Source organism: Anopheles coustani, chromosome 3 (assembly GCF_943734705.1).
Source record: "Anopheles coustani chromosome 3, idAnoCousDA_361_x.2, whole genome shotgun sequence".
In the NCBI taxonomy this organism is placed as follows: domain Eukaryota; kingdom Metazoa; phylum Arthropoda; class Insecta; order Diptera; family Culicidae; genus Anopheles; species Anopheles coustani.
The window spans coordinates 18,778,578-18,806,463 of record NC_071288.1 but is presented as its reverse complement, the minus strand read 5'-3'; the positions used below and the strand labels follow the sequence as shown (position 1 = coordinate 18,806,463).

General features: G+C 46.4%; 4 protein-coding genes across 10 annotated transcripts in view; 3 read left to right on the top strand and 1 right to left on the bottom strand.

Annotated features, from left to right (window-relative positions):
- The window catches only part of LOC131260480 (protein groucho), a 162,751-nt gene extending 144,628 nt beyond the window's left edge, over window positions 1-18,123 (top strand). For 2 of the 7 annotated variants that reach the window (XM_058262216.1, XM_058262212.1), the window contains 9 exons: window positions 12,659-12,862; window positions 12,934-13,035; window positions 13,635-13,691; window positions 14,619-14,798; window positions 14,876-15,120; window positions 15,208-15,457; window positions 15,568-15,991; window positions 16,066-16,265; window positions 16,341-18,123. In XM_058262216.1, coding sequence (XP_058118199.1) covers window positions 12,659-12,862; window positions 12,934-13,035; window positions 13,635-13,691; window positions 14,619-14,798; window positions 14,876-15,120; window positions 15,208-15,457; window positions 15,568-15,991; window positions 16,066-16,265; window positions 16,341-16,448 — 1,770 coding nt within the window. In that variant the 3' untranslated portion in view covers window positions 16,449-18,123. Of the gene's footprint in view, window positions 1-1,057; window positions 1,091-12,658; window positions 12,863-12,933; window positions 13,036-13,634; window positions 13,692-14,618; window positions 14,799-14,875; window positions 15,121-15,207; window positions 15,458-15,567; window positions 15,992-16,065; window positions 16,266-16,340 lie in introns of all 7 variants that reach the window. The other 5 variants (XM_058262215.1, XM_058262214.1, XM_058262213.1 and 2 more) reach the window with 5 other exon arrangements.
- Window positions 18,124-19,795: 1,672 nt separating this feature from the next.
- LOC131272346 (Kruppel-like factor 1) lies at window positions 19,796-20,650 on the top strand. The gene has a single exon (XM_058274057.1). The coding sequence runs from the start codon at window positions 19,796-19,798 to the stop codon at window positions 20,648-20,650; it is 855 nt and encodes a 284-aa protein (XP_058130040.1).
- A 485-nt stretch (window positions 20,651-21,135) lies between these two features.
- On the top strand, window positions 21,136-24,105 carry LOC131271405 (exocyst complex component 8). The gene is made up of 5 exons (XM_058272821.1): window positions 21,136-21,257; window positions 21,340-21,495; window positions 21,583-21,916; window positions 22,004-23,315; window positions 23,838-24,105. Exons 1-5 carry the CDS (start codon window positions 21,203-21,205, stop codon window positions 24,021-24,023), a joined length of 2,043 nt encoding a protein of 680 aa, XP_058128804.1. The 5' UTR covers window positions 21,136-21,202; the 3' UTR covers window positions 24,024-24,105.
- Window positions 24,106-24,114: 9 nt separating this feature from the next.
- LOC131271404 (WASH complex subunit 2) lies at window positions 24,115-27,069 on the bottom strand. Its single transcript, XM_058272820.1, has 2 exons — window positions 26,934-27,069; window positions 24,115-26,860 (listed from the first exon to the last, which is right to left on the bottom strand). The coding sequence occupies exons 1-2, from the start codon at window positions 26,958-26,960 to the stop codon at window positions 24,134-24,136; spliced, it is 2,754 nt and encodes a 917-aa protein (XP_058128803.1). The 5' UTR covers window positions 26,961-27,069; the 3' UTR covers window positions 24,115-24,133.
- Window positions 27,070-27,886: the final 817 nt, after the last annotated feature.

The following is a 27,886-nucleotide window of genomic DNA, read 5'->3' as shown; positions in this document are numbered from 1 at the left end:
AAGGAGGGGGGACGGGACGAAATATGATGATGAGTCTCAAGAGAGAAACCAAGTTCAGAGCGCGTTTGGAAAGCTTGTTTTGATTTCCTACCCATGTTTAGCTGAGATTTTCCAAAGGGCCCCGTGTCCGAGTGCTCCAGTTATATAGTGCATTGATTTCTCTTCCTTTTGATTTTGATCATTCATAATCGAAAAGGCTTTTCTGGTTTGTGCGGCTTTTCCGTTTTCTTTAGAATCATTACCACCAGCGTGTGTGGAGGTTGAAAGTGGCATTAGTTTAGCTTTGCCAATTACTTGCGTTGAATTTGGTTTTTCATTCTATTCTTCTATGCGCATTAAATTGTACGATCGGGAAATAAATACAACTACTCCTTCTCAAAATTATGGAATGCATTGGAACATCCCTTTGTTTTGCCTTCTGTCGATTTGGTAATTATATAGTTTTCTTTTTTTTATCCTCCGTTTAACGTTTACTTTCTCTTTAAGTTCCAGTCACAATTGGATCGTCAGAAGAGTAGTTCGAACTAGTAGAAGCGTGATTTGTTGCCGAGTTTCTTAATTGATTGAATATTAGGTTCTGCTTCTTCTGCATTTGTTTATCTTGTTTATCGTTTCTAATCAGTTAGTTATCAACACCGAAAAACAACAATAAATTCCATGTACATTTATACGTTTACGTTTTGTCCGTTTTTTTTTTCGATAATAAACCTGCAAACAAAGCCAAATACCAAATCATATAAGTTTGCTACCGACATCACTGCCCGTGCCAAAAAGAGTAATTTTATTTCCCATTCTCTTTGTCTCGTTTTACTTGCAAACGCTGCAACAAATGCTGCTAAATGTTCACAAAACTCTAAATTAAAACTATCCGGTCCCCGGTGGGTTACGAAATGAAACCCGTCGCAAATTCGCATCACGGAACCGAACCGGCCGCATAAAACGAAAATACAAAAAAAAAACCATTCACAACAAAATTACTTTGCCCCAACCAACCCGACCGAATGCAATGTGCGATATGACCATCCTAATTCCTCTTCGATGCCCTACCAATCTGCAGCAACATCAGCAACAGGGAATTCAGCAACTTTTAGTAAGTTTCGTGTTACTTTTAAACGCACCTCCAAAACAACAACCCGAAAAAACATCAAACATTCTTAAATCCGCCAACGCACTACCAAACACGCTCTGTGTCCGGGTGCTCGAAACGCACGACCGTTTATAATTCCATTACTTTTTGCCATCACTTATGTTTTTAATACACCATGTTCATATATCAGTTTTATATGTTTAAGTCTAAACTTAACACATTCATATTAAAAGCAGCGTGAACACATTCATCACCCAATCACATGAAATCACAGAGTACTTTCTCAGCTTTGAATGCGGAAAAAAGACCTTCCTCCCATGCACCAGTTTTTTTTATACTTGCTGTTGTTGTTGATGTCGTTTTTATTCGTGTTTTACAATATTGTTTTTGAACCAACTGCTTTCATCTTATCTCATTTGATTTGGTTAAAACTTAATTTCATTTTTACTTTTGTTCCGTAAGTTCCTTAAACTAGAACCCCTTTTTAGCATCCTGTATGTTTGTAAACTCTATGTTATTAGCAGCAGATTTTCAGAGTTGATAATCTACCTGATATTTGTCATCTAAATATGCTGAAGGATGTGCAACCGATGATTTGGTTCTGCTTTTCAATTTACTCAATATCAGAATCTGATAGTATTAGATAAATTGTACAATAAGTGCATGAATATGTAGCTCTTTTTCCAAAAAGTAAACCAAAAGTAAATTGTCTTTCAAATGATAATAATGTGTGCCAACATTTTAAAGAAGTATTAACAAAAATTGCGAACAAAAATTTAATTAGAACAAAATTTTGCTGTATGAAAACATAATATAATTGTACAGGTAAAATGCACCTTCGCAGAACGTTTTCCAACCGGCGAAAAACGTTCAACACGTGGCATTAACTCCTTGATTACCGTTTTTACCGTCCCCAACGCTTGGAAACCATCCGATCGCTGGATGCTTCATCAACTTAATCGCCTTTCGTTGAGCCGCGCAAACATTTCGCACGGACAACCGAGCGCAAGCAATTTTCGGGCGAACGCTTACCATCGCACACCTGAGCCGGTGGTTTGTGGGTTTGGCCGGTCGATGAGCTAGCCGATGCCACAGGGGGTACAGTTTTCCACCGTTTTCCGATAAAGTCATTAGCGGACCGAGTAGTTCCGATGATCGGCTCGAAAAACCGCTTAACACAGCCTCAAGCTTATCGATTATTATTCGTGTTCGGCGAATGAATTTGGTTTCAGCGGAACTAATTAAGTGTGATGAAGTTGTTTTTATTTTTTTGCGCATGTTTTTCGCAAGATTTTGTGACGAGTAAAACATAACTAAACCATAATAAAAAGATAAAAATGGGGGTCGTATAAGAAAGTATTTCTCCTTTGTTTAAGAAAACTTTAATCATTAATATCCATTCTTTTCACAAGTAATTCGAAACACATGGAACCTTTAAGACATCGTACTTGCTAACTTTCTCTTTAAGATTCCTTTCGAGCCCATCCCTTACGTTTCACTGGTCCATCTAACACGCGCTCAACAAACCCTCCCTTCTTCTTCTTTTTCCCGGCAAGCAGTGTCCATTTCTTACCGAGGCCCCCTTTCCTGAGTATTTATTGGAATAGAATTTGTCGAGTTGATTAGATCTTCGCCCCACTCCAATGCCCAACACCCACTCGTTCCACATAGCAACCTCGGGCATTTACTTTCCCTTGAAGGGAACGAAACTCTGCTGCCTCAACCTCGTTTCCTCCCACCTGGCCTACATATATCGATAAAATCACGCCCCAGAGTCCGGAACCGACATTAACATTCTTGCGGAGAAAGCGCTCGGCTGGGACGTGTCCTTCTGACGCCCGTTCGACGGTGGCTGTGTGTTTGTGTGCGGGTGATGCGAAGAGTGAAAGTGATTTATATCGATCAAGGACTAAACTGAGCAGGAAACTGTCTACGCCTCCGTCCGCTCCATGGGTCATCGTTTGACCGACCGGACTTTCCGGTGTCCGGTTTCTCACCCGTTTCCGTTCTCACAGCGTTTCTTCCCGCCTGGCGGTCGGGCAGAGAGGGAGGGTGGGGGAGGGGGATTGGAATTTCCTAACCATTCCATACCGGTCCCCGTTCCCGGTTCCTATACCCTGTCAGCACCCTTCCCCGGGGCCGTGTCAGTCATTAAGCGATCTTCTTATCTCCCGAAAGATTCATTCCGTATTCAACATTTAATTAACAACATCATCACGTTCCATAAGTTTCTCTATTATCCTTGCATCCAGCGCTCGGTTTCTTTGCCGACGACGGTTTCAGCTTCTGCCTTTGGGGTAAAACAATTTGCCCGTCCGTCGACCGGCGAGTGTCCTTTCTGTCGTGTCGGTCTCTCTTTCTCGACTGATTGCGTCGAGTCGGTCGTTCCATTTTCTCTGGTCGCAGCGAACGGTCCCTCGGTCGGTTGTGTTTCTCTTCGCCCGGGGGGGAAAGAGTCTTGGCAGCGATCCTTTATACTGTCAGCACACAATTCCGAACGATTATGTTTTCCGAGCGAATGTTTCACCCAAACCGCCTGCCTCCGACCGACGCGTGACATCTCACGTTTGTGTTTGAGCGGTTGTGTCAAGGGTGTTTCTATTTGTACGCTTCATTGATACCCAAACCACCGGATTGGAGGAGGGCGGCCGGGGCGTTCGGTGGAACGGGTTTCTTGTGTGCATCGTTCCCAAAATTGCTCCCGAGCTCGGGCCCTATTTATCAGGACCTCTTCGGTGCAAATATCTCCATCGTAACCAACGTGTGTGGGCAGTCCCGAACCCCCCCGAAAAATGGGCTAACGAAGGCACACCGAAAAAGGACACTCCTCTAAGCCTGGTGCGGCTAATGGCGTCCTTTCAAGAAATCACTTCGAACGCCCGCGCCCCCTCTCTCTCTTTTCGGGAATGGAAATAAAATAATGGCATGGAGCTCCGAGCTTGTGGTGATATGTGTAGCGAAGCGAAGGGAAAACATAAAACCATTGTCATACCACCACGTCGTAGTGGAAACGCGGGACAGGGGATGGAGGTGGCCATGGGGTGACCGTATGATTATGTTTGCGTCGCAGAACGTGACAATAAAACGGTTGGTCCCTCTCGAAGCGGCGACGATCGGTTGACGAAGGTTGATAACGATATGCGGGTACGAAAGAAAATGGAGCAATGAATTCATTCCTATTTATTTCTCTATTTTTCGTCCCTCTGCTGGCCGTCCGCCGGCCCCCCGCCGTATTCGCCTCTTGTGATGGAGCTTCGCCGGAGCTGCCCTTCACTTGCCGGTCGATTTTATGACACTAATTTCATTGGGTTAATATGTAGCGTTTCGTTTTTCCACGAACCCCATACTTACACTCCCCCCCCCCCCCCCTCGCTCCTCATACCATTAGCCATCAACAAAAGGGAAGCCCTCCGAGAGTTGCTAGCAGTAGTCACCCTTCACAAAAGGACGACTTCCGCACCACTTCCATCACGACACCGAAACACGCACGATGAATAAATAGATTAATCTGTTCTCGCAACCGAAACCGCCACCCACACTGGGTGGGTTTGTGTGTGTGTGTATATGTTTAGTTGTATTAGCACCGGTTTTCTTCAGGGGCCCGAGTGTCTCTTTTTTCTCTCTCTCTTGCCCAGGGGCAAAAGGGCTAGAAGTGCTTTTTCTTCTCCATATTTCGGAAGATAGTGTTTAACGCTCAATTTGGGTCAGCCGATTGCTTATCGTTTCTTGTTGGTTCGTATTTTCCATACCTCTTGTACCTTACAAAGAGAAAAATATAGTTACTCTGTATTCCTACCTTTTAGTATAGTATCATTCTATGAACAACATTGGTTTTCACATCTGTAATCTTGCATCAAGTTTATAACTGTTTGTATGCAACCGCTGATAAAGCAATACTGTCTGATTTGTGTTGAAATTAGATTTGTGATACTTCTTAATTTTTCATACAATAATCCAACGACAGGAAAATCGGATCGATTAGGGTGGGCAAACAATATATAACACCAACCCGGAAGGAGATTAATAAACCCTACGAGCGTGTTAAAGGGCTGGGCGGATTTATGTGAAACTTTAACCTAGTCCCCACTTTTCACCAGCTCCTTTCGTGAAGAAACGTTGTGCCGCCCGGTTCCCGTTTGCTTTTATGAAAGGTTCCACGCTAGCGGCGTTGCTGTGTTTCTTTACGTTTTTCCCCACCAATCCAAACCATTCAATTATTACCTCCGGCTGAATCGTTTTCCCCGGCTCTTTGGGAAAGTTAGCTGCTTGAGGTATGGTGGGTATTTTGCCGGGATAAACGTGGTGAAAAGCGGTTGGGTTTTGGTATAAACTCACGTGCCACGTTCCCTTTTTCCCACCCAGGAACCTACATGTTGAAAACGTGCAAGTTTTCCTTCGATGGTAGCTTCCAAAAAACGGGAAACTCAAACCATACCGAAACATAAAACATCCTTTTCCTCGCGTTGCATGTGTGTGTATGTATATGTGTTTATGGTAGTGTCGCGTCGACCTCCCATCTTCCCCTGTTGGGGTGGCCCGATCGTAAACTAAATTGCTAGCATAATTATAATCGTATAACCACATTTTAACATAATCATCCTATTTAATTTCACTCAACCTGGGTTGGTCTGTTGGCCGTGTGGGTTTGTATGTGTGTGTGTGTATGCATTGCGTGTTTTCTGCGAGAAACAGACCCCATTTCCCTGCAATATGTGAGAAAGAAAAGGGGCCACCCCAACCAGGGAAAGCGCTCTTGTATATCCTTCCTAGCAAAATAATTTCGAAACACCACAAACACCACAACTAACCGCCACAAAAACAGGCACCCAATAGAGGTAACAACGATAGCAGGAGGAAAACTGTTGACTTGCTTCAAAACGCTGCTAAACTATACACCCTAGAGCCTCCCCCCTCTCCCCCACCACGTGTTCGTAATCGTGCGGGTCGTGACTATATCCTGCTAGACTTCCACTTTCTCCTGTTTATGTTGTTGCACGAAACAACGGGCCCCGGGGGTGGCGAGAGGAAAAGTTTGTTTCACTTTGCCCACATCATTGCACACACGCATACACAAACATACGAACAAACACCGGGGAAGGTGGTGGTGGTGCGAGTAGTTTGTAGCGGGGCCATGTCTACAAATGAACCGGATAAGTAGTGCTCGAAAAATGTACCGGGGAAAAGGTTGCGGTAGATGGCAGTTAGATGTTAATCGGATGCAGTGGTGTGACCGAGAGGGAAGAGGGAAGTGGACGGTTTTAGTTACAAAACCTTACCGCGTGTGTATGTGTGTGTGTGTGTTTGGGCGGTGGGCTAAATGGTGGACAATGGGGTAGAGAAAATGTCCACATTCTTCCACTCGGAGTCGACAAACAGTGTTGCGTCCGGGGGGTTAGTACACATTCGACCCGAGCTTATCCTCCCATCGAGTGTGTACTGCAGGGTGACAGACACACACACACGCTACCGGAAATGGGTGGACAGCACTCGTTGGACAATGGATCGTGGTCGTCCCGGAACCGATTCGGGTGGCCCAAGCACGCAAAAGGATGATAAGCTGAACCAATATTAAAACCACTTTTTCCACTGGCCGTTTCCGTTTCGGTGTGATACCGTTCTACCGACACTAAAACCGGTGGTACACCCTCGACAGCTGAAAGAGCGATTCGGGGGACGAATATCGGAGGCTTTTTGGGTTCAGTTCACCCCCGAATCGGGGGGGCGGTTTGTTGTAAAATATCGTTGTTTATCGTTGCCGTTCGGGAGTGACTAAACGCGGGTCTCACTCGAGATGCCATTGGAACGCAGGCTTGGTGGGTGGGTGGAGGTCACACGATTTGTGGGTTTTCCCTCAACACTTACTCCTTATTTTCTTCCTCCCCCCCTCCTCAGGCGAAGTGCATCCATAAACAAACACATACACTTCGGGGCAATTCTATTTAGTGCCCGGTTCGAGTGAACTCAAAAACCCGGCTCGGGCCAAAGGGAATCCCCTGGCAGACGTGCAGTAGTGGGAGGTGAAATATCTCCCTCCCCAGTTCCTCCCCGCTTGCTTGCCACAAATCGAGGGCATTATAAAACGGTACCACGGCACCACCCAACCGCTCGCCCAACCGGTCACTGGTTTGGCAACTTCATTCGAAACGGTTTCGTTCACGGCAATCGGGAAAATTCCTGTCGACGGTGGAACGAGCGGAAAACGCCGGACGCCGGGACTGTTGGGAAAAGACCAATTGTGCACTGTTTGCCAAACTAAAGCGACCGAACAGAATGGGTGCACGTAAAGCGCTTTTCCATCCCACCGGAGGGGGGGGAGAGCAATAAGGAGCGGCCGGTGGATGGGGCAAAGAAAAGCGTAAACGACTGCTAATATGTTTTCCACACCGTGTGGTTTCAGGTTCGCTTCGGTGCCCTTTCCGCCGACCACCCCTGCTCCTTGGTTGGAGCTCCCGGAGTTGATCCACAACCGTGTGTTCCGGTTCGCGTGTGGTGTGTGTGTGTGCGCCTTTTGTGTGAAGGTGCTGTTGCACTAGCTGGTATTATTTATCGCAGGAACACCCACGGGTTGGTGGTGTTGCTGTTTTTCACGTGTCGGCACACAAACGTAATGGTGGGAAATTCCGGACCGTTTGCCGCGCTGCGCTACAGGGGTTTTTCACTTTTCCTTACCTTCTTTGTAACGATCGGCCACTTTCTAGCGCTACAGCAATCAGTATTCGTTGCTGGAAAGCTCCGTCGTAGCACGTCTCAATTATTTTTTTGGCAAAGCCTTCTTGATAAAATTCGTTTCTCGTTTTTAAATTGAGGTGAAAACAGAGCATACGTTTAGAAACAAATTCCATAAGGATGCTTAGTGGATGGACACAGTTTATCTTCAGTTAATTGTTACCATTTCCTCTTCGTTATGAGTTTCTTTCGAAGGCTCTATATATAATCATAATTCATCGTCTTATTTTAAGGGTCATGGTTAACTCCATTTTCCGTTACCTATACCGGTTTTCAAGCTAGGAAAATAGTCGTACGTTGTAAAAAAAATATGATAAACAAACAAATTGTTTTACACAATAAAGTTGTAGATGCACAAAATGGAAATGTATGATAAAATAAAAAATCCAGCAATTTGTTTGCAGCATTCAATGCAATGCACTTCCTCTCCTAGGCGTAACGACTGTCTTGGGTTGAGTTAAGGGCTCACTAGACTTTTTCCCTTTGTGTACGTGGAAAGGCAGTCCTCTTGTCTCGGTTGCGATTTGAAAAGATATGACCAAGATGTAAATTATTTTTCCATTTATGTAATTGTTTTTCAAGTTCAGATTCCAATATTTTCCCCTTTTTTATCGTTATCCTTGAAAATCAAGTTCGCTACGCAATTCTTAGAAAACGTTAATTTTAAACACGATACTGAGGAAAAAACTTTGTTTGTTTGACTTTTCCCGTTTGTTCATGGCAAAGGGAGAAAGGGAGGGAAGAGGAGGGAAAATAAAATGTAAAAATATACACCAATCGCTCACCGCCCACCATGGACGTATTTATTTTCCTCTTCGCAAGAACTCGTCCACGGTACACTAACCTTCGTCTCCGTCGCCATGAACGGTTCCTTCGCACCATCCCCACCATTCCGGGACCAGCTATCCGGCCCCCTGTCCGATACCCGACGATGGATGTAGGAAGGACGACCCGCTTCGCTGGCAGTAATTCATTTTAATTTGAACCATTTCCTGCTACATAAACGCAAATAAACGCCAACGCCTCGGCGGAAGCGTCGCCCTTCGGTTCTTTGCCCACGGGTCCGCAGTGCCGTATTACCCTCCCCACCGCTCCTTTTCTCTCACTCTCCACCCCCTTCTATGGTTTTGGTTCACCATTTCTCTTGCGTGGTATTTTCGAACACAACTGAGGGGAAACAACAACCCACAAAGCTTCGGTTGACCTCTGCTGAAGCATTTCGGTTCCGCAGAACAGGGAAGGAACGGGAAGCAGCGGGGGGGTGGGGGCAATCGTTTGTAAATGACTGCAAAAGTTTGCCTTCTCTCCCGGGCACCACGGAAACGGTACCGCTTCCTCATCCCCGCTACCCGCTTCCCGGTTTAACGAGGACGCGCACCAGAAGTGGGTTCTCCGTGAAAGGTCTCCTTCCAATTAAAACTCACTCCACACAGCCCTATGCCCCGTACCCATTCCCAACTCCTCCCTCCCTCCTCCTCTTCTCGCCTCTCAGTGGGTAAAATCCCCTCCGGGGTAAAAATCAGTCCAAAGCACCAACCGGGCGCGTCATCGGCACCAGCGTAGTACTAGTACCAGCACCAGTAGGCAGCAACACGCTTCCGGTCCAATACGGAGTTCATATTTCATTATGCTTTCCCGAGAAGGGCCCTTCCAGCTTGCGCCGCATTTCCCAGCCCTGTCGAGGGGCTTTTTGTCTTTCATCACCCGGGCCCCGTGCCATGCCTTTGCCGGGGTTTTGAATAGTCGAGTGGCAGTGGAACGACGACAGGTACTCCTGGTGTAGACCCCCACTCCACCCAACCCCTCCCCAGCTGCCATCGTCCTTTTCATGCCAAGTGCGATCCATGTCCTTTTGTTTCGCTTCGCGTGAAAACTCGTTTCAACTAGCTAACCATTGAAAAACGCCGACCACCGACGACGACGGAAATGGTTCACTCCTTCACGTTCCCGAGCGTGCTCGGCGGTGGTGGAATGTCGGAAAATACCACCCCGTCCCTGTCCCCTCCCTTCCCGAACCGGCCAGTCGGTGGAACACTTGGAACAACCTGGGTGAACGATAATTTTCACGCGAAAACCCCCGAGGCCCCCCCCCCCCCCCCCCCCCCCATTCCTTCCGTTGAATGTTTTCATAGTAGGCGTTGAAGGATGTTGCGAACCAAAACTCTCCTCCAAAACACAAAGCAAAAGGACATGCACCGTGCACGCATACCGGGTGACGCTTTACACCGAGTAACTTTATTACCGGTTTGCTCTTTTTGTGCGACACACTTTGTGAATGTAACGGTTGGTTCGGTGGGAACGGCGGAACGTGCGACGCGGGGAACGAGTACAAAGCGAAAACAGTACGAACACCTAATTGCGTGATTTCACCCTACAGTGCAACGGAAAGGGGTTTTTCTAGAAGTTTTTCTTTCTTTGAAATGTTCGCTTCCTGCAACGCGATGCTTACAGCATTATGTCTCGCTGCTTGGGGTAGTTAAAATGGAAGGCGGATTACGTTACTCGCCGGCAGTGCAGCTTCATAATGGAAGAAGTTATTCTTTTCAGGATGGTACAGGAAGATGCAAAGTCGACAATACAACACAACACAGTAAATAGTTAAGAATGTTAAAAACTACCTAAAACTTTACAGTGTTATTCGAAAAGAATTATTAATATTAGGTGAAAAAGCCATTTTCAGTCGTTTTATGCGCAAAATAATGCGACTTGCGACTTCCTTTACGCCAGCATAATCACTTTTATTAACTGTTTTAAATATCAGAACAGGTTTTTCACGCTTATTCAGAGTATGTTTACTAGTAATTTTCCCGTTTGGGAAAAAAAATCTGTTTCCACTTTATGCCCAAAATAATGTACCATAAACACTTTTATTAATTTTTGTTTTGTTTCAAGTTATCAGAACTGTTTTCTGACAATTGTATCAAGTCTGCAATCCTGTATGAAAAGCTTATTATAACTATTAAACTTTCTCGGGCCTGATACAAATGGACGTAAATACTATGAAAACAACCAACACACCAATTGACGCGTGTAGTTTGAGTTGGGGCAAGAAAAAAGGACGCCACTTAAATCGGATTTGCATGCATCAATGTTTCACCTGCCGCCCTTTCGGGGAGGGGAAAACCGCAATCGAATCAATACATACACATATCACATAGCCTCAAAACAATGTACCGACGGCGTTGAAATCATGTGGTTAAATCAGTGCGAGCGTGAAACGTCCTGACCGCCGGGAAATACGGACACTCGCCGGAGGGGTAATCCAGTAGGATCGGAAACCACACACTGTTCCATCCCTTCGGCACCTCCTCTCCCACACACACACGTGCGATGTTCGATCATCGATATTAGGTATAGTTTGATCGGTTCGAAATTCGAAACAACACCCCTTTGCGGGTGCTCTGCCTTTTTTTTGGGTGCGCGGTGCCCTTCGTCACAAACTAGTTCGATGCAAACCACGCACCACCAAAGCCGAGAAACCGCCGAAACCCGAGACCCAACCGCATGATTTCCCACCGGACGAGCAGCAACCTGGGAAAACCACGGCACTGCCGCTGGAACTATCGAAACCGCGCGAACGTAATCAACTGTCGAAATCGACCGGTTCGGTGGGTGGGGGGCGGACGGTGGTGGGTTCTGAGTCGGGAAAATTTGCCACCGTGGAATGCAATTGCCCGTATTTTTCCTTGGGTGTGTATTTGTATGCACCGCAAATGCATTCGATCGATGTAATTCGCCCGGTATGTCCATCACCATCATCGGCGTCGCAATCGGAACATTTGTCACACAAAGGGAAAATTATTTACATGCCGCCACCGGCTGGTGGGAAATCGTTCAATGATGTTTACTGCATGCAGGGGTGAAAATTACTGCCGGCCGGTGCGTTTGCTTGTCTGTGGAAATTAAATATTTGTCACACTTGTCAATTCACATTCTTTTTTTTTCTCAATTTTTACATAACATGTTTACATTTCATCTTTTCAACTTTTTTTTCCCCATGGTTTTTTCTTTGGTCCTGTTGATCCGATCCTCTTTCACCACCCCCCGAGAGGGTGTTAAACAAATGAATATGTTACCTGGCACCTCTATCCAAACAACACCGCCACAATCACCCACTTAGCTGTCCCTCCCCTCGGATGCACTTATGCGATATTGATTTAAACTCCCCCGCCACCCACCACCCCCAAACCACCCCAAAACATGACACCAACCGGGGGAAATACCGGCGACGACCGCGATCGACGTTAATGCGCGCATAATGATGATAACAGTTTAATTAAATCATTCAAATATTATAATTACTTCGAACCGACCGCGGAGCCTGGGGAAAGGAACTCCGCCCGCCACCCACTTCCGTTTTTGTATGTGTGTTTGCATGTGTGGTTGATTGTTGTTCCTCTGATCACTCGGTATGTTTCGGTGTGCGCTTCCGTGTGTCTGTGCTTGTGCTACAACAGTTTGCATGCTTCCTCCTAATTGACACTCGACAGGGCTTCCGGAAGTCATTGCCCCACACAACCCTTACCCCTAGCAGCTCGTTTGTGTTTTCCCCTGCCATTCCATGCCATCGCCATGCTGTTGTTTGCTATGCGCTGTTCATCATCAATGTTTGGCTTGTCCTTTGGTTCATGTTGGTTTAACCTGTTTTTATTCTAGCTCACTCTCTCTCTCTCCCTCTCTCTTTTTCATAATCGTACACATCCACGTACTATCCATTTGGAGTTGGACTAATTGGTTTCTCGCTTTCTCTCTCTCTCTCTTCTTTCTCTGCTTCTTTCGTCCACCCACCATAAACATCCGCTCCTGGCACGCGTGTTCCGGTCCGTCCGTGCAATCCGATTGCAGCAACAGATTCACGCCCAGCAGATCCCGGGTGGACCACCGCAACCCATGCCGGCCCTCGGGGCCCTCGCCGGCCCGCTGACGGCGTTCGGGGGCCCAATGGGACTGCCGCACGGAGCGCCCCAAAGCTTGCTGAAAGCTCCGCCCGATCTGCACCGGGAGGACCTGAAGGTTCCGCTCGGTGGCCCGTCCGCCGAGGAGCGAATGGTAAGTCGTCGTTTGAACGCCTAAAGCGCGCCCCATATCTCACGAGCACCCCTTCCCTGTGCCCTTCGCAGCGCAACTCCGTGTCACCTGCCGAGCGGGAAAAGTACCGACCACGATCACCGCTGGAGCTGGACGGCGAGGCCAAGCGGCGGAAAGAGGAAAAACTTAACCACGTAAGTCCCAGCCCGGTTCAAGCGTGCCAGTACCGTTGTAGTTGGAATGGGGGTGGGTTTGCCATCGGTCCCCCGAATCGGGGCACTTCCGTCTGTGGGTGTGTTTTTTTGTGTGTGTTTTATTTTCATTTCTTTCCTGAGTCCCTTGAAATCTTTACATAAGCGGTGCTCTTGTGACTTAAACTCCACAAGCAAATCCTCGAACATAGACGCTTCACGTTTACGGGCAGGATCAACCGGATATAAGCACGTCAATGGCAGTTCTCATTCGTACTATTCAAAGCTAGAACTTGCTAGAGGCATAAACAAAATGATATTTTTTTATTTACTCTAGTTAGGTCCCGAAGGTTATCATTTAGGGTCTGTGTTTTTTTTTTTAAATTTATGTGTCTTTTTTTAAATCCCTTCCTAATATTAATACACATCCATAACAGACAAAAAAATATATCGTAATCTTAGTTCCCTTATGTGTTATCGTTTCTTGTTCCCCATCCCTCCCCCCATTTACTCCTCGTGCCGCCCCTTATGTGTTTCCAGCCGGCCTTAGATCGTTACCCAAATCTGAGTTCCAAATTGAAAGTTGCCCTATTGTTTTGCAGGAAAGTGATGGTGAGAAAAGTGATCAGGATTTAGTGGTGGACGTCGCGAACGAAACGGTAAGGGTCGAGTGCGTGTGTGTGTGTGCGTGCGCGTGTATTTAAGCACTAAAGATCGTTAAAGTACAAAGTATCAAATTCTAAACTTTCCAAATTATCCGATCACACATATAGTTTGCGTTTGCGAAAGATTTGTACAATCTGTAACTCACTCACACCGTAAAAAAAAAAGTAGAGCGATTGGTTGAACAGAGCAGAAAATCGAACGAGAGAAATAAAGAAAGCAAGAGACTGGTCCTGGTTGCTCAACTTTCTATCTGTCACCATCACTACCCCCCTCCACCCGTTACCAGTGGTCCTTCCACTTACCTATCAATCACGTTGGTTTTTATATCCTAAAATTAGTTTTTACCATTTAGCAATATCATATTGAGTATTGTTTATGCTAGGTTTAAATTTCACTTTCATTACATTGACGTTGTTTTTAGTTTTACTTTTAATTTCACCTTTTTACTACTTATCATATGTACCACCATGTTCATTAGTATCATATCACTAGGACTTTTGTTCAAATTATTTTTTTTGTTATGTTAGTTTCCTCGTTTTTCTGTATTTAATTAATCATGATTTCAATACAACAAATTGTTTGTCAAGTATTGCAAATTGACCACTCTGTTTCATGCGCGTCCTACCTCTTCATCGTTAGTTTCTGTGTAGTTGCATACAATGCATATTGTAACAATTGTTTGCCGTCTAACGCCTCGTACACACACATACTATCCCACCCGTTACCATTAATTGTTTCCGCCCGTAGACGTTTGATTGTTTCTGTTCGATATGGTTGTAAATTGGAGTTGTGGGTTTTTATTTCTGTTTTCCGTTTTCCTTGGCCACTTGATAGCTTGTTGTGTCTTGTGGTTGAATATCTTTCTTCCTTTGAATACCGTTCGATTATAATTTGTTTCACCAAATGTTTCTCCTTCACAGGGCTCACCCTCACCCCGCGCGAACGGTGATCATCAGTCGGATCGTGGCGATCGAGACAGTATCGGGCTGAATGGAAGCGACAAGGCAGGATCGAGCAGTTTGAAAGGTGCCAACGACCGGCCACCGTCCCGTTCCGGGTCCAGCTCTTCTCGGTCAACACCCAGCCTCAAGACGAAAGATGTAAGTGGATCGATCGATCGGTGGTGACCGAAGTCCCGGTAATTAACGCTTTCCTTATTGCTTGCATTCTATTTTAGCTCGATAAACCGGGAACCCCGGGAGCGAAGGCACGTGTCCCCACGCCCAACTCGTCCACCCCCGGTGTACCGAAAGCCGTAGTACCTTCGCCAGCCGCCGGCTATCCTCCCTCGCCATATCAGCGTCCATCGGATCCGTACGCACGACCACCGCCCGATCCGTACGGTCGCCCGCCGATGCCTTTCGATCCGCATGGCCACGTTCGGACCAACGGCATCGCGCTACCCGTTTCGAGCGGTAAACCGTGAGTATTCCGTCGCACCGACCGACCGACACGTACCCTTGGGATGGGAAACGAAACGGTATGATCAATTGTCCCCTTTCTCCACAGTGCCTACTCGTACCATATGAACGGCGAAGGTGCCCCGCAGCCGGTTCCGTTTCCGGCGGACGCCCTGACTGGTCCCGGAATTCCCAGGCTTGCCCGCCAAATCAACACACTCTCGCACGGTGAGGTGGTGTGCGCGGTCACCATCTCCAACCCGACCAAATACGTCTACACTGGCGGCAAGGGCTGCGTGAAGGTGTGGGACATTTCGCAACCCGGCAACAAGAACCACGTCAGCCAGCTGGACTGTCTGGTAAGTGCATCGGTGGCCCTGCTGCTGGGGGGGACAAAAGCCCACACCCCAACTCAGGAGTGCAGTACAACAGGACGTCCCTTTAATGGCTTGTTGGTTATAATTCGCAGCAGCGAGACAACTATATCCGGTCGGTGAAGCTGCTCCCGGACGGCCGTACGCTCATCGTCGGCGGTGAAGCGTCCAACCTGTCGATCTGGGATCTGGCGAGTCCAACGCCGCGGATAAAGGCGGAGCTAACGTCGGCCGCACCGGCCTGTTACGCGCTCGCCATCAGCCCCGACTCGAAGGTGTGCTTTTCGTGCTGTAGCGATGGCAACATTGCCGTCTGGGACCTGCACAATCAGACGCTCGTGCGGCAGTTCCAGGGTCACACGGACGGTGCCTCCTGCATCGACATCAGCCCCGATGGGGTACGCTTGTGGACCGGCGGACTGGACAACACTGTCCGATCGTGGGACCTTCGGGAAGGCCGCCAGCTACAGCAGCACGATTTCAGCTCACAGATCTTTTCCCTCGGTTACTGTCCAACGGGTACGATTCGGCGACAAAGAAACTAATTCCCTATGTTGGTACCAGACTAAATGCACGACTAACTTCCTCCACAGGTGACTGGCTAGCAGTCGGAATGGAGAACTCTCACGTCGAAGTGTTGCACGCGACGAAACAGGACAAATATCAGCTGCACCTGCACGAAAGCTGCGTCCTGTCGTTGCGATTTGCCGCCTGCGGCAAGTGGTTCGTCTCTACCGGCAAGGATAACCTGCTGAACGCGTGGCGCACGCCGTACGGGGCCAGCATATTTCAGGTGAGATTGATTCATTTCCGGCATTCGAAGGCCTTTCGTTTAAATAATTCATCCTTCTATCCTATCCTTCCGCAGTCCAAGGAAACCTCGTCAGTACTTAGTTGTGATATTTCTACGGATGATAAGTACATTGTTACCGGCTCGGGTGACAAGAAAGCAACAGTGTACGAGGTTATTTATTAAGCGTGAAGGAAATACGTTTCGCTTTACGCTTCACCAACACACACAATAAAATCCAACCCCACGTACGTATGGAATGGACGATTCAATTCGATTCACTTTACGCTGTGGCTTGCAACATTGGAGTAATTGTGCTAAGTCGTTAAACAACAGACAGACAGCTATTTAAAATCAAACAAACAGAAACACATGATGTGACTTAAAGGTGTCGTAGTGGCGAAGTGTTGAATATCGCTTTACTGCGAGGGCAAACCAAGCTCCCGAAAGCCACTTAAAAGCACTAGAGTGAAGAAGGTTAAATTGAGCGAAACATTCACATCCTGCATGTATAAAACACGCATCTGAGAAGCGAGTAGAAGAGGAGAAAAACAGGCACTACGAGAAGCGGGACGGTGCCCCCCACGCCGGGTCGCCCATCTCAGTTAAATATTTGTTTTTTAGATTTCTAAAATTGTACCGATAGAGGAAGACGTTGCTAATCCCGTATGATTGTTACATCGATCGTAGAAATGTGGGTGTGTAAACAGTGAAATGAATGGGAGAAAAATCACAAAGTAAATATTAAGTAACTTAAGAGTAACTAAGAACGCGGTAAGCTAAAGAAAAAATCGAGTATGAATTAACGTAAAATACTATACAAAGTTTAGAATCGTAAGCAACCAATAGACAACGCTGACACAGAAAGAAAGTGCATGCAAATGCAAACTTACACATGAAGCGAACGGATGGAACAAACTAAAAGATGTGGTGTGAAGTTGATCATACCAGAGCAACCAAATGGATTTCGTCATCATTGCAGCAGTGCAAGCAAAGAAGGGGAAAAATCAAATAATTCAAACATTAGGCAAAAATCTCGTTTCCAAACTTTGCAAGCAGTTGAGAGCGATGGATTTGAATTTTAATATTAATATAATTGATGATGAATTAAAATGGCAAAACATACAACTACCCTCGATTATCCGATTCCCGGCCGCATTTGTAAGCGCAAGCTACCGAACAGAGAACCAGCATCATCCCAACAGTGTCAAAAGCGAGTGAAAAATAAAATCGAGGCGATGAATACAAACATAAAAAAACGTGTAAAAATGAGCTGTACATGAAGTGATGTTGCACATAGCGAAACAAATCAGTTGCTTAGTAGAGAGGAAGCATAACTTGAATATATATTACTCCAACTAGCTGTGTACAGTATTTCGGGAGCCCCTTTGGAGTGCATTCTCAGCGGTTTCAACAAGATAAACGATCAAAAGGCATCTACCGGACACGTACAACAACGTCAGCCAACACGGAACGGAATTTGAAGAATTGCACATGAGTAAGGAGCAAGTGAATATGGGGAAGGCCGGTCGAGACCGGATTTCGGTAGAACCCTGCACATAGTTCGTTTATGTGTGTGTATAGCTGTAGAAATGGAAGCCGATTCGGGTCGGGTCGGATGCAGATAAATCAATTTCAAACGTTCGACGTTCGAAAGCATTTCATTAGCCTCCATGTCCGGAGGGACAAATCCCCACACCATTGGATGGACGCTGGACGAAGTGTGAAGTACTGAAAGGAAGATGGAAATTTAAAAAAATCAGTGATGGCTGTGGCTTAAAGGCAACCACACTGATACATTAGTGCTAATTAAACCAAAAGCAGAAAAATAAAGCAAAACAAAGGCTTTTTTGTAAATGTTGTACTATCGTTTTCTTTCCTTACCGTACGAAAAACGCATTTGGTCTACGAAGGCAACCGAAAGAAGCGAATGTGCTAATCGTTACTTTTTCTTAACACAAAGTCTCAAACACCATCAATCAATTACCGATTAAAACACACATGCCATGTGGCAGGAGGCAAGTGATAAGCTCGTAAACCAAGAAGCCCCGAAACCGTATTTCAACCGAAACGAAGAGATAGTAAGCTAGGCGAAGTGAAAAGCGCGTTGGCTACAGTATTCATAGAGTTGATTGCACTTGATTGACGTCAAGAGTGGGGAAAAACAGGACTCGCCGTAGTACATACTGTCGGGTCCGAAAGCAACCGATTCGAAACCATCGTATCGCTGCGGTTACACTAAAACAGACTCTACTTTAAACTCGCTTCGAAGCAGAGCGCAAATGTTAATATGTGCATGAGATAGCGTTTAAGGATAGCTACAAGGTGTAGTAAGAAGCGCATTGTGAAGGCAGATAGTGAAGTTCAAAGTGGAAAGCGTAATGAATATTTTTAGAAATCGAAAATGAAACCAAACAAGCGTGTTGGTCCTGTTGGATATTGGTTTGAAAGAACGCAAGGATCGGCTGGAACGGGCAATTTCTCCGGTGAAAAATGTGCATGGGAAGGTAAGATTTTAGTGAAATTTTGATGATATGATAAGAATTATAAATGAGACAAATTGAAACAGATCAACGGCCAATTTTGCGCTTATACCATGAGACATAATTGCTCCGTTAATTTCCCTATTTTCAAACCCCTTTCCTTCCCTAACAACCTTTCTAATCAGTGATATTTTGCAGAACCCCGTGTTGGAAATTCTCATACTGCTTATGTTGGGAAGGACCGAGAAAAAAAAGTCAAAAAGTCTTGAAAACAAATCAAGCAGATCCGAGTTAGCATAACAACAAATGACGAACGGCGACCCGACTCCCCAGAGACTAATCGTTAACGACGGCCACGCAAAAGGCACAGATAAAAATGGCTAGGGACATCTGGTTTTGGTGGATGACTGCTGCGGCATAGGTTCGCGGACGTCAAATGGACACACCATAGGTTGGTAACAACGGCCGCTCTCATCGAAGTCTCATCGAAGCCGGCAGTCTGATTGATGAGACGTTGTTCTATCGTAAACAGCTTACTCGGTTGGCCAATAACTGATATGGACATGGGTTTTTCTGTCACTGTATTGCCACCGACGATCATCATTGATCGTCGATCTCTTTCCTCTGTTCGATGGATGACCCGGTTCGAGGGAAAGATTGCATCCTTGCAGTGGAAATTACGGTTTCGATGACACTTGATACTAATGCGTTTGCCAGAAGCCGCTCGTGCCGGCTTCATTCCCGGTATCGCTGCCAGACGTGTTCGGCGAAGGGCCAGAACTCATTCCCTCCATTCACCAACCGCCAGGCGACATTACCGATCAGCTTTTTATCAGTTTATCTTGTCTGGAACGCGTGAGGACAAGGGGACCATCATCCGGGACTATTGAAGGCAAGCAACGGAGCCACCATTGATAGCTGGTGACCACGTTTGACGCCATATCAACTTTCGCGCTGGACTTTCGCTTGTGCCGTGGATGATCCTCTCCATGTTTTTCGAGCTACGTTCAGTTAAGTGTAAAGATCGGTACTGAACGGATCGTAGTCGATATGGAATTTGAGGGATTCGATCACTCGACGGAAGATTTCCTCGCGAACGGGTTCTATCACCTTTACACCGAGCTGCAGGACGATGAGAGTTTGGTGTACGAGTTGTCCGACTTGGCGTTGCCTGCGATTGAACCGGTTGTGCCATCAGCGAATCATCCTGATTCATTTTTTCCTGAAGAAGACCAAAGTCCTTCCGATTCAGAAAATCTCATTCAAACGCTCGAAGACGAGGACGATCTTCAGCTTGAGCTGAACGTGGAAAATTTCATTCTCGAGTACAACTGCGTGGATTTCAGTCAACTATGGGAAAACGAGTTGCAGCTACCAGAGAAAACATACTTGTGCAATGATTCGTGTGACGCTTTCCTTCGCCAGAACGTGGATCACGAAAACATATCGGTCCCGAACATCCCGGAAGGAATATCACGAAGAACGCAGCACAGAACTGCACAGCAGGCGAGTGAAACAGAACCCGACTCGACCGGGACGTACGTGTGCCCGTTCGAAACCTGCCGCAAGGTGTACGCCAAACCGGTGCACCTGAAAGCGCATCTTCGACGACACGTGGGCGATAAGCCGTATCACTGCAAGTGGCCCAACTGCCAATGGCGGTTCTCGCGGTCGGACGAACTGTCGCGCCACTTCCGGTCCCACTCGGGTGTAAAACCGTACCGTTGTGATTACTGTCCGAAGAGCTTTTCCCGCTCGGACCACTTGGCCAAGCATCGGAAGGTGCACGAGCGCAAAATGGCACTCGCGGCTGGCAGCCCGAAAGGTTCTATTGCATGGAATGGAACGAAACCACCGAGAGGACGACCGGGCCGCAAACCAAAGCATGCGGTGAAAGCAACATGATAGTGTTAATTTTAAGTGGAAAAGCCTTAATTGGAATAAATAACCCACCGTCTGTCACAAAGTTTCATTATTTAAACTATTGTGCTTAGAATTTAATGGTTGCATTGCAAGAACTATCCGAACTCATCATCATGATATTGCAAACATATCAGTGTTTTCCATGCAATCCCATCTACATAATTCACAATTTCCTTCCCTTTTCGTTCCAACAATTGTCTTCTTTCTTGGCTATAGCAGGTATTTATTCCATTGTACGAACCCTTCCCAAATTTTATGAATAATTGAGATTTTTTTAAATAGTTATGTTTGCGTAATTTTGGAAAAATGGTCCTCAAGCATAAACAACCGATTCAAAAAATTTGAAGAAAGGTAAGCTGTCACGTTTCTTTCACAAAGTGTAATGTTGCAGCCCTGCAGCTACGTAACGCTTCTGCTGTCATAACAAAACTCCTATTTGTTTACGAAAACAATTCGCAAGAAAATTATTCATTTCCACTTTCTTTGCTCCGATTATTTGTTCGATTCCTGCATCAATTGTTAAACTCTATCAAAATGCCTGAGGCGAGTACGGCAACGTTTGAAAAGGATAATTTCAATGCAGAAAAATGTGAGTTGCTTAATGCAGTTCGCCAGGTTGTAATTGCAGAAAACAAAAACTTCCTTCACTGTGCCCTACTTTTCCGTTTCAGATGTGAAAAATCTCGTCCAGGACTGCGTTGGTGGTCCAGAGCTATTGCAAACCAAGCAGAAAATACAATCGCTCAGCGAGACCGTATCTTCTACGTTGAAGAAACATGTCTACGAAAATTATATGCAGTTCATTGAAACGGCCAAAGAGATCTCTCGTATGTACCGTTTTTTTAAGTGGGCGTGTACGCTTGTCATCGCTTAATTTTGATTTCCATAACACCAAGTCAACCGTTTAATTTAAGATCTGGAATCGGAAATGTATCAACTTTCGCACATTCTGATCGACCAACGTAATCTTCTAACGACACTGCGGGACGAATCGTTGCTCGACGAGCAGAAGAACATCATCGAGGAACAAAGCCTGGATCCGAACGTAAACGAGGAGCAGCAGAACCGGAAAGCGATCCAGCTGATAAAAGAATCCCTGATCGGCTACAAGGGCAATTTGGATGACAAGGTTTTCATCCACGAAGGTGGCCTTATCGAGCTGGATTCAAACGATTACCGACCGATCTGTCGGATTCACTTGTTTCTGTTCAACGAAGTACTGGTTCTGGCGAAAGTGAAAAATGAAAAGTAAGTAAATCGGATTCTGGCCGGATTACTTGCTCTTTTGAGCAATGCTAAGATTTTGTTTTTCATCATATTCTTGTTTCATTGTAGAAAACTGGAGTTTCAAACCGAGTACGAAACGAAAAACATCGCTGTGATCAACATCAAGGATCTGGACGGAGTGAACAAGAACGCAATCAACATGATTACGAGCGACGCTGCCCGGATGTTCCAGTGTATGAATCCGACCGCCAAGCAGGAGTGGCTGGAAAAGTGTGAACTAGCGATTAAATTCCACCAGGTTAAGAAACCGAAAAAGGCACCCGCCCCGCAGCCTCCGACGAGCCTTAAGTTTGACGCACCGCAGAAATCTACCGACAGCGAACTGCTCGCGCTCAGCCCAACTGCCTCGGAAATGGGCCGCGTCATCGTGGAGAATTTGCCACCGGATTGGCTCGTGACGGCACCGGAAGAAATTCAGGCCGAAATAGCGCAACGGCACTTCGAGGACAGTCTGGCGCTGTTGCAAAAGTGTGACGAACATCTCGCCCAAGATAGTTCCTTCCACGGTGCAGCAGATGTAAAGGAAAAGGTGAAATCTCTGAAGGCTTCCCTAGCGTCGGTACTGATGCACGAGCTGTCGAACTCGCAGAGCCGCAGCCTACAGGCGGCCCTTCGGTCAAGCCGGAGACCGCTGAAGCTTCTGGTGGAGATGGAAAAATCGCGCGAAGCTTGCGGTATTCTGCTGCGCGTTTGCACCAGTGCGATCCGAACGTCCCAGCGACAGGCTAGGCGCAACAATTTGGCCGTCTCGGAGCTGTTCTTCTGCGATGTCGCGCTGGTCGCGAGCGAGTTCCTGCGTGCGTTCAACGCCAAGGCAGCGTGTACGAGCGCCCTGATCGTGTGGTGCAACATGGAGCTGCAGTACTTTGCCTCGCAGCTCATCAAGCACTACCTCACGAAGGACACCCAGCTGGAGATGGTGGCGAAGGTGGTGGAGGGTGTGCGGGAACCGTGTCTGAAACTGCGCGAGATCGGTCTCGATCTGTCCTACCACATGGAGGGCCTGCTGCGAAGCACTCTCGGGCAGCTGCTCGACGAGGCACGGTACCGTTTGGTGGATTCAATCGGGCGAACCGAAGACCCCTGGCAACCGTACAACCTGCAGACGAAAACGGGCCTCCGTACGCTGCTGAAGGAGTTCGATACCCTCGGGATCGACTTCCGGGCGTACGTCACCGGAGACACGTGGATCAATCTTACCCAGGCGACAGTCAACTTCTGCCGTCATTTACTTCAAACGACGGAAAGCTGCGCCTTCCTGGCGAAGTACGATTCCCTCCAACGGGACGCGGAGATGCTCATCCGGGAGTTGTTCCTGTCCCAGCATTCCATCAAGCCACCAAATTCTCTAAATGCCGATGTAAGTATAACAAAAAAAACAAACCAAACGTGGTGCACCGCATGTGGTTGGACTTGACAGCTGTGGTTGTGTTTGTTTATGTGGTTCTTGTTATGAAGAGTAACGCCTGTTGCTTAGACATCGCTAGCGCAGCACGTTGGTACGGCAGATATAAGCCCCCGGGCTCGGAGGGGAAAAGTTGCACATCAGTAGGCCGTTCAACTGACGGTTCTACTAAAAGTCAAGTGATGAGCTATGGGTGATTAGAGAAGACCTCGTGTCTTCTCTTTGATTAAATCCCGCTCGTCCTCCTTCACCCGCCAGGGGAAGAAGGAGGGTCCGAATATCTGATGGCTTTCGTGATGTGCTGAAATCAACTCAAGTTAACTAACTTAAACTCTCATATAGATCTTAGTATCGATCCAAACTTCATAGCTCTTCTAGAAAGAAGTCGTATCAATAGCTATTTTTCTAAAAAGTAATGCAATTTCAATGTAAAGTTCTTGTCTCATGTTAAAAATTGCTTATCCCCTAATCTCACAGATGAACTTTGTGGCTAAAAATAAATCATACATGGCCGAAGTGCTGCTTCCGACGGCGATGGGACGATTCGAAAGGATTGCGGACAAAAAGCCAGAACTTTTAGCCGAGCTGCACGCTCAGCTGAGGACAGCGGCGGCTCCTCCCAAACCCAAACCCCGCAGCGTCTACCAAACCGATGTCCTCTAAACATGGGCGCCTTCACATTGATCGACGGTAAAGAATAATACATTAAATACGTTAAATAAATGAAACATACCACACAACTAACAAATGGATCTAAAATTGCAGCTAGATTTTTATTCATCATCGAAACTGATCTTTTTCCCGGCGAATGGTTTGATTCCTTTCTGGGCCAGTTTCGCTGCCCACGATGGATGCACATCGGAAGTGGTAGGTTTTGACCGACTGGCACCGCCATCCGTATTCTGCTGGAAGAAACGTTTTTTGTCTGCAAACGAATTCGGTTTCGCTGAAACATTCGTGCCGTCGCCTCCGGTTTCCTCATCAAAGTTTATTTTTGTCCCCGCGAACTGTTTGATACCTTTTTGTGCCTGTTTTGCTGCCCACGATGGATGAAGATCGGGCGTTTGTTTTGCTTCGCCGTAGGAATTGCTTCTTTCGACATGTTCATCACCAAAGCTGATCTTCTTTCCAGCGAATGGTTTGATTCCTTTCTGTGCCTGCTTCGCCGCCCACGATGGATGAAGATCGTTTTCTGGTTTGTCATAGGAATTGGATCGAACGTCGCTACTTTCATTATCGGCATCGAACACCACCTTCTTTCCCGCGAATGGTTTGATTCCCTTCTGTGCCTGCTTGGCGGCCCACGATGGATGAAGATCACTTTTAGGCATAGAAGAAGATGGTCTCACTGTACTCCCGTCGTCATTGTCACCAAAAACCATCTTTTTCCCCGCGAATGGTTTGATTCCTTTCTGTGCCTGCTTCGCCGCCCACGACGGATGAAGATCGCTCTCTGGTTTGGCGTTGGAATAAGATCGAACGTCGGTACTTTCATCATCGGCATCAAACACTACCTTCTTCCCTGCAAACGGTTTGATTCCCTTCTGTGCCTGCTTGGCGGCCCACGATGGATGAAGATCACTTTCCGGCATAGAAGAAGATGGTCTCACTGTACTCCACGACGGGTGAAGGTCGCTGTTTGGTTTGGCGTTGGAATAAGATCGAACGTCGGTACTTTCATCATCGGCATCAAACACCACCTTCTTCCCTGCAAACGGTTTGATTCCCTTCTGTGCCTGCTTGGCGGCCCACGAGGGATGAAGATCACTTTCCGGCATAGAAGAAGATGGTCTCACTGTGCTCCACGACGGGTGAAGGTCGCTGTCTCGTTTGGCGTTGGAATAAGATCGAACGTCGGTACTTTCATCATCGGCATCAAACACTACCTTCTTCCCTGCAAACGGTTTGATTCCCTTCTGAGCCTGCTTGGCGGCCCACGAAGGATGAAGATCACTTTCAGGCATAGAAGAAGATGGTCTCACTGTACTCCCGTCGTCATTGTCACCAAACACCACCTTTTTCCCCGCGAATGGTTTGATTCCTTTCTGCGCCTGCTTCGCCGCCCACGACGGGTGAAGATCGCTCTCCGGTTTGGCGTAGGAATATGATCGAACGTCGGTACTTTCATCATCGGCATCAAACAACACCTTCTTTCCGGCGAATGGTTTAATTCCCTTCTGTGCTTGCTTCGCCGCCCACGAGGGATGCAGATCGCCATTCGATGATGCTGTTGGTTGAGCGATTGGTGCATCATCGTCATCGAAGACCATCTTTCTGCCAGCGAACGGTTTAATACCTTTCTGTGCCTGTTTTGCAGCCCACGACGGGTGGAGATCCTCGGACGCGTTTCCGTTCGACGTAGAATGGTTGTCTTCCTCTCCGAAAACAACCTTTTTCCCCGCGAACGGTTTTATACCCTTCTGCTTTTGTTTTGCTGCCCACGATGGATGTAAATCTTCGTCCGGCTCCGCGGGCATATGATCCTGGCGATATCGTTTGCCCGAACTCGGTTCCTCTTCTTCATACTCTTTCCATTGATCCTCTTTTACTTTCCTCTTGTAGGGGAACTTCCATGGCTGTTCATCTTCTTCGTTTTCTTGCTCTCCGCCATCCTCGTCTTCATCCTTTTTCGCTAACTTCGGTGCCACAGCAACATAGCTACTGCCAGTTTCTGTGATAAAGAAACTGTCCGAAATAAACTCCGTACCAAGTTCATCATCTTCGTCCTCGGGGAGTTTGTAATCATTTGAAATTTTCTTTGACTTTTGTTTTATGTTCTGTTGCTCCGGAAGATCAGCTTTCTTTAACGCTGCTGGTTTCGCTGGCTTTGGGATGCTCTTTACTGGAGGATCTAAGGAATTGCTTTCAGACATATCACTCCCATCATCATCATCATCATCATCACCATAGGCATAGTCAGAACTAGAGCTGGATTCTGCTTCACTAACAGACACATCAAAATCATTTTCATCATCCTGCTGATCTTCGTCAGACTCATTTTCGTTTACACGACTCGGGGGTTTCTTTTTCTTTTCTTTTCCTTTTTTAGGTTCACTTTTCTTCGCCTTTTTGGGCTCTTTTTCGTCCTTGGTCTTTTTACCCTTACTTATCTTTGCCTTCTTCTCGGCTTTTCGTTTTTTAGAGATGTTCAGCAGAATGACCGATTTGTCCCCCAAGCCATATTGCCGTTCGAGCGTTGCCAAGTGGCAACCTAGTTTTTTGTCCGCCCGAAATCGCAAAACGGCACGGTCAGCGATGGATCCCGGGTCAACTGGTGCTCCTTTGGCGGACGGAGTGTATCGTAGAATATCTTTCACCAGCTGGCTCGTTTTCACTGACCGAATGTGGTCCGCAATAGCAACCACTGATTCAAGTTTCTTTTTCGCACGTGCGTTTAAGCTTCCCCCGGTCAGCCGGCTGGACCACTGTTTGCGATCTCTTAGCAGTTTTCGTACGATACTGATGCGCGTCTTCTTCACCAGCGAACGGAGTGTTTGTACCTGAAAGACGGGAAATTCGTAACAATACCGAGCGAACAAACCGAAACAAGCGTGAAAATGACACAATTAATACCTCCTGCCGTAATTTTCTTTTATCCATGCTTTCGCTTCTCTAAATCGAACAAATTTACTGATTTCTCACATAAAATCACCGCAAAACACGTTGCGACTCGTTTTGTTTACATTTCTAGATGCACATGTGTTTCTGACAGCCGTTACCCCCGTGCGTAACGCTTTGACGGTCGTATGTAACGCGTTATTAACTTCATTGGAAAAGGCAAATGTAGGGCCAGTGAGGGTATTTTGGCCCATGTATGTAATTTTGGCCCACTCACAAAGGAGATCAATTATTTCAATGATTTCAAATAAAAATGCGCCCTAACATTTTTTTTAGTGTTGAGGTCAATTTATTCTTGTTAAATACCAAATTTGGGGGTGATTGCATCAATATTTTTCGAGAAAATCGCTTAAAACTACGAAGCTGTTGCTTTTTCAAAAAATCATGCTGTCAGCAGATAGTTCGCCCACCTTGAGATATAAGCAACCACTGCGTAAAAAATTCTGAAGTAATGTTTTTCTAAAGCTTTGAATGTTTTTAGGAATTATCAAATCGTTACTTGAATTTTTAGAGCACGAGAAATAATTTTAATTTCGATGCAAAAGTGGGCCAAAATAGATGCAAGGAAATCTGGTTTGGAACTGACAGGAAATTGCTGTGACTTATTATTCTGACAGATGATTGTCAGACATCATGTAGACCAAGAATAGTTTAGTTTGGTTCGGTAAAGGGCTATCGCTAGCCGCCATTTTGTTTATCTTTGACTGTCCCTTGACGAATATCTCACTTTAAAAAACTGTACAAGCAGGTGATTTAGACTTGAAGGACAATTTTTTCACTCACAAAATTAAGGATATTTTATCTTTTAACGCCTGTCTGTAGGAAAAGTTATGAAACATGTTTCAATGCTTTTATTTTTTGTCTTATAGTTAAAGGGATAGGTGATTAAAATGGCGGACAGAAAGTGT

Bases quoted from the DNA above. Each gene is read 5' to 3' on its own strand.
- LOC131272346 (XM_058274057.1), top strand. From the start codon at position 19,796: ATGGAATTTGAGGGATTCGATCACTCGACGGAAGATTTCCTCGCGAAC.
- LOC131271405 (XM_058272821.1), top strand. From the start codon at position 21,203: ATGCCTGAGGCGAGTACGGCAACGTTTGAAAAGGATAATTTCAATGCA. The intron at 21,258-21,339 runs GTGAGTTGCTTA...TTTCCGTTTCAG, and splicing joins TAATTTCAATGCAGAAAAAT to ATGTGAAAAATCTCGTCCAG. The intron at 21,496-21,582 runs GTATGTACCGTT...GTTTAATTTAAG, and splicing joins AACGGCCAAAGAGATCTCTC to ATCTGGAATCGGAAATGTAT.
- LOC131271404 (XM_058272820.1), bottom strand. From the start codon at position 26,960: ATGGATAAAAGAAAATTACGGCAGGAG. The intron at 26,861-26,933 runs GTATTAATTGTG...CCCGTCTTTCAG, and splicing joins AAAGAAAATTACGGCAGGAG to GTACAAACACTCCGTTCGCT.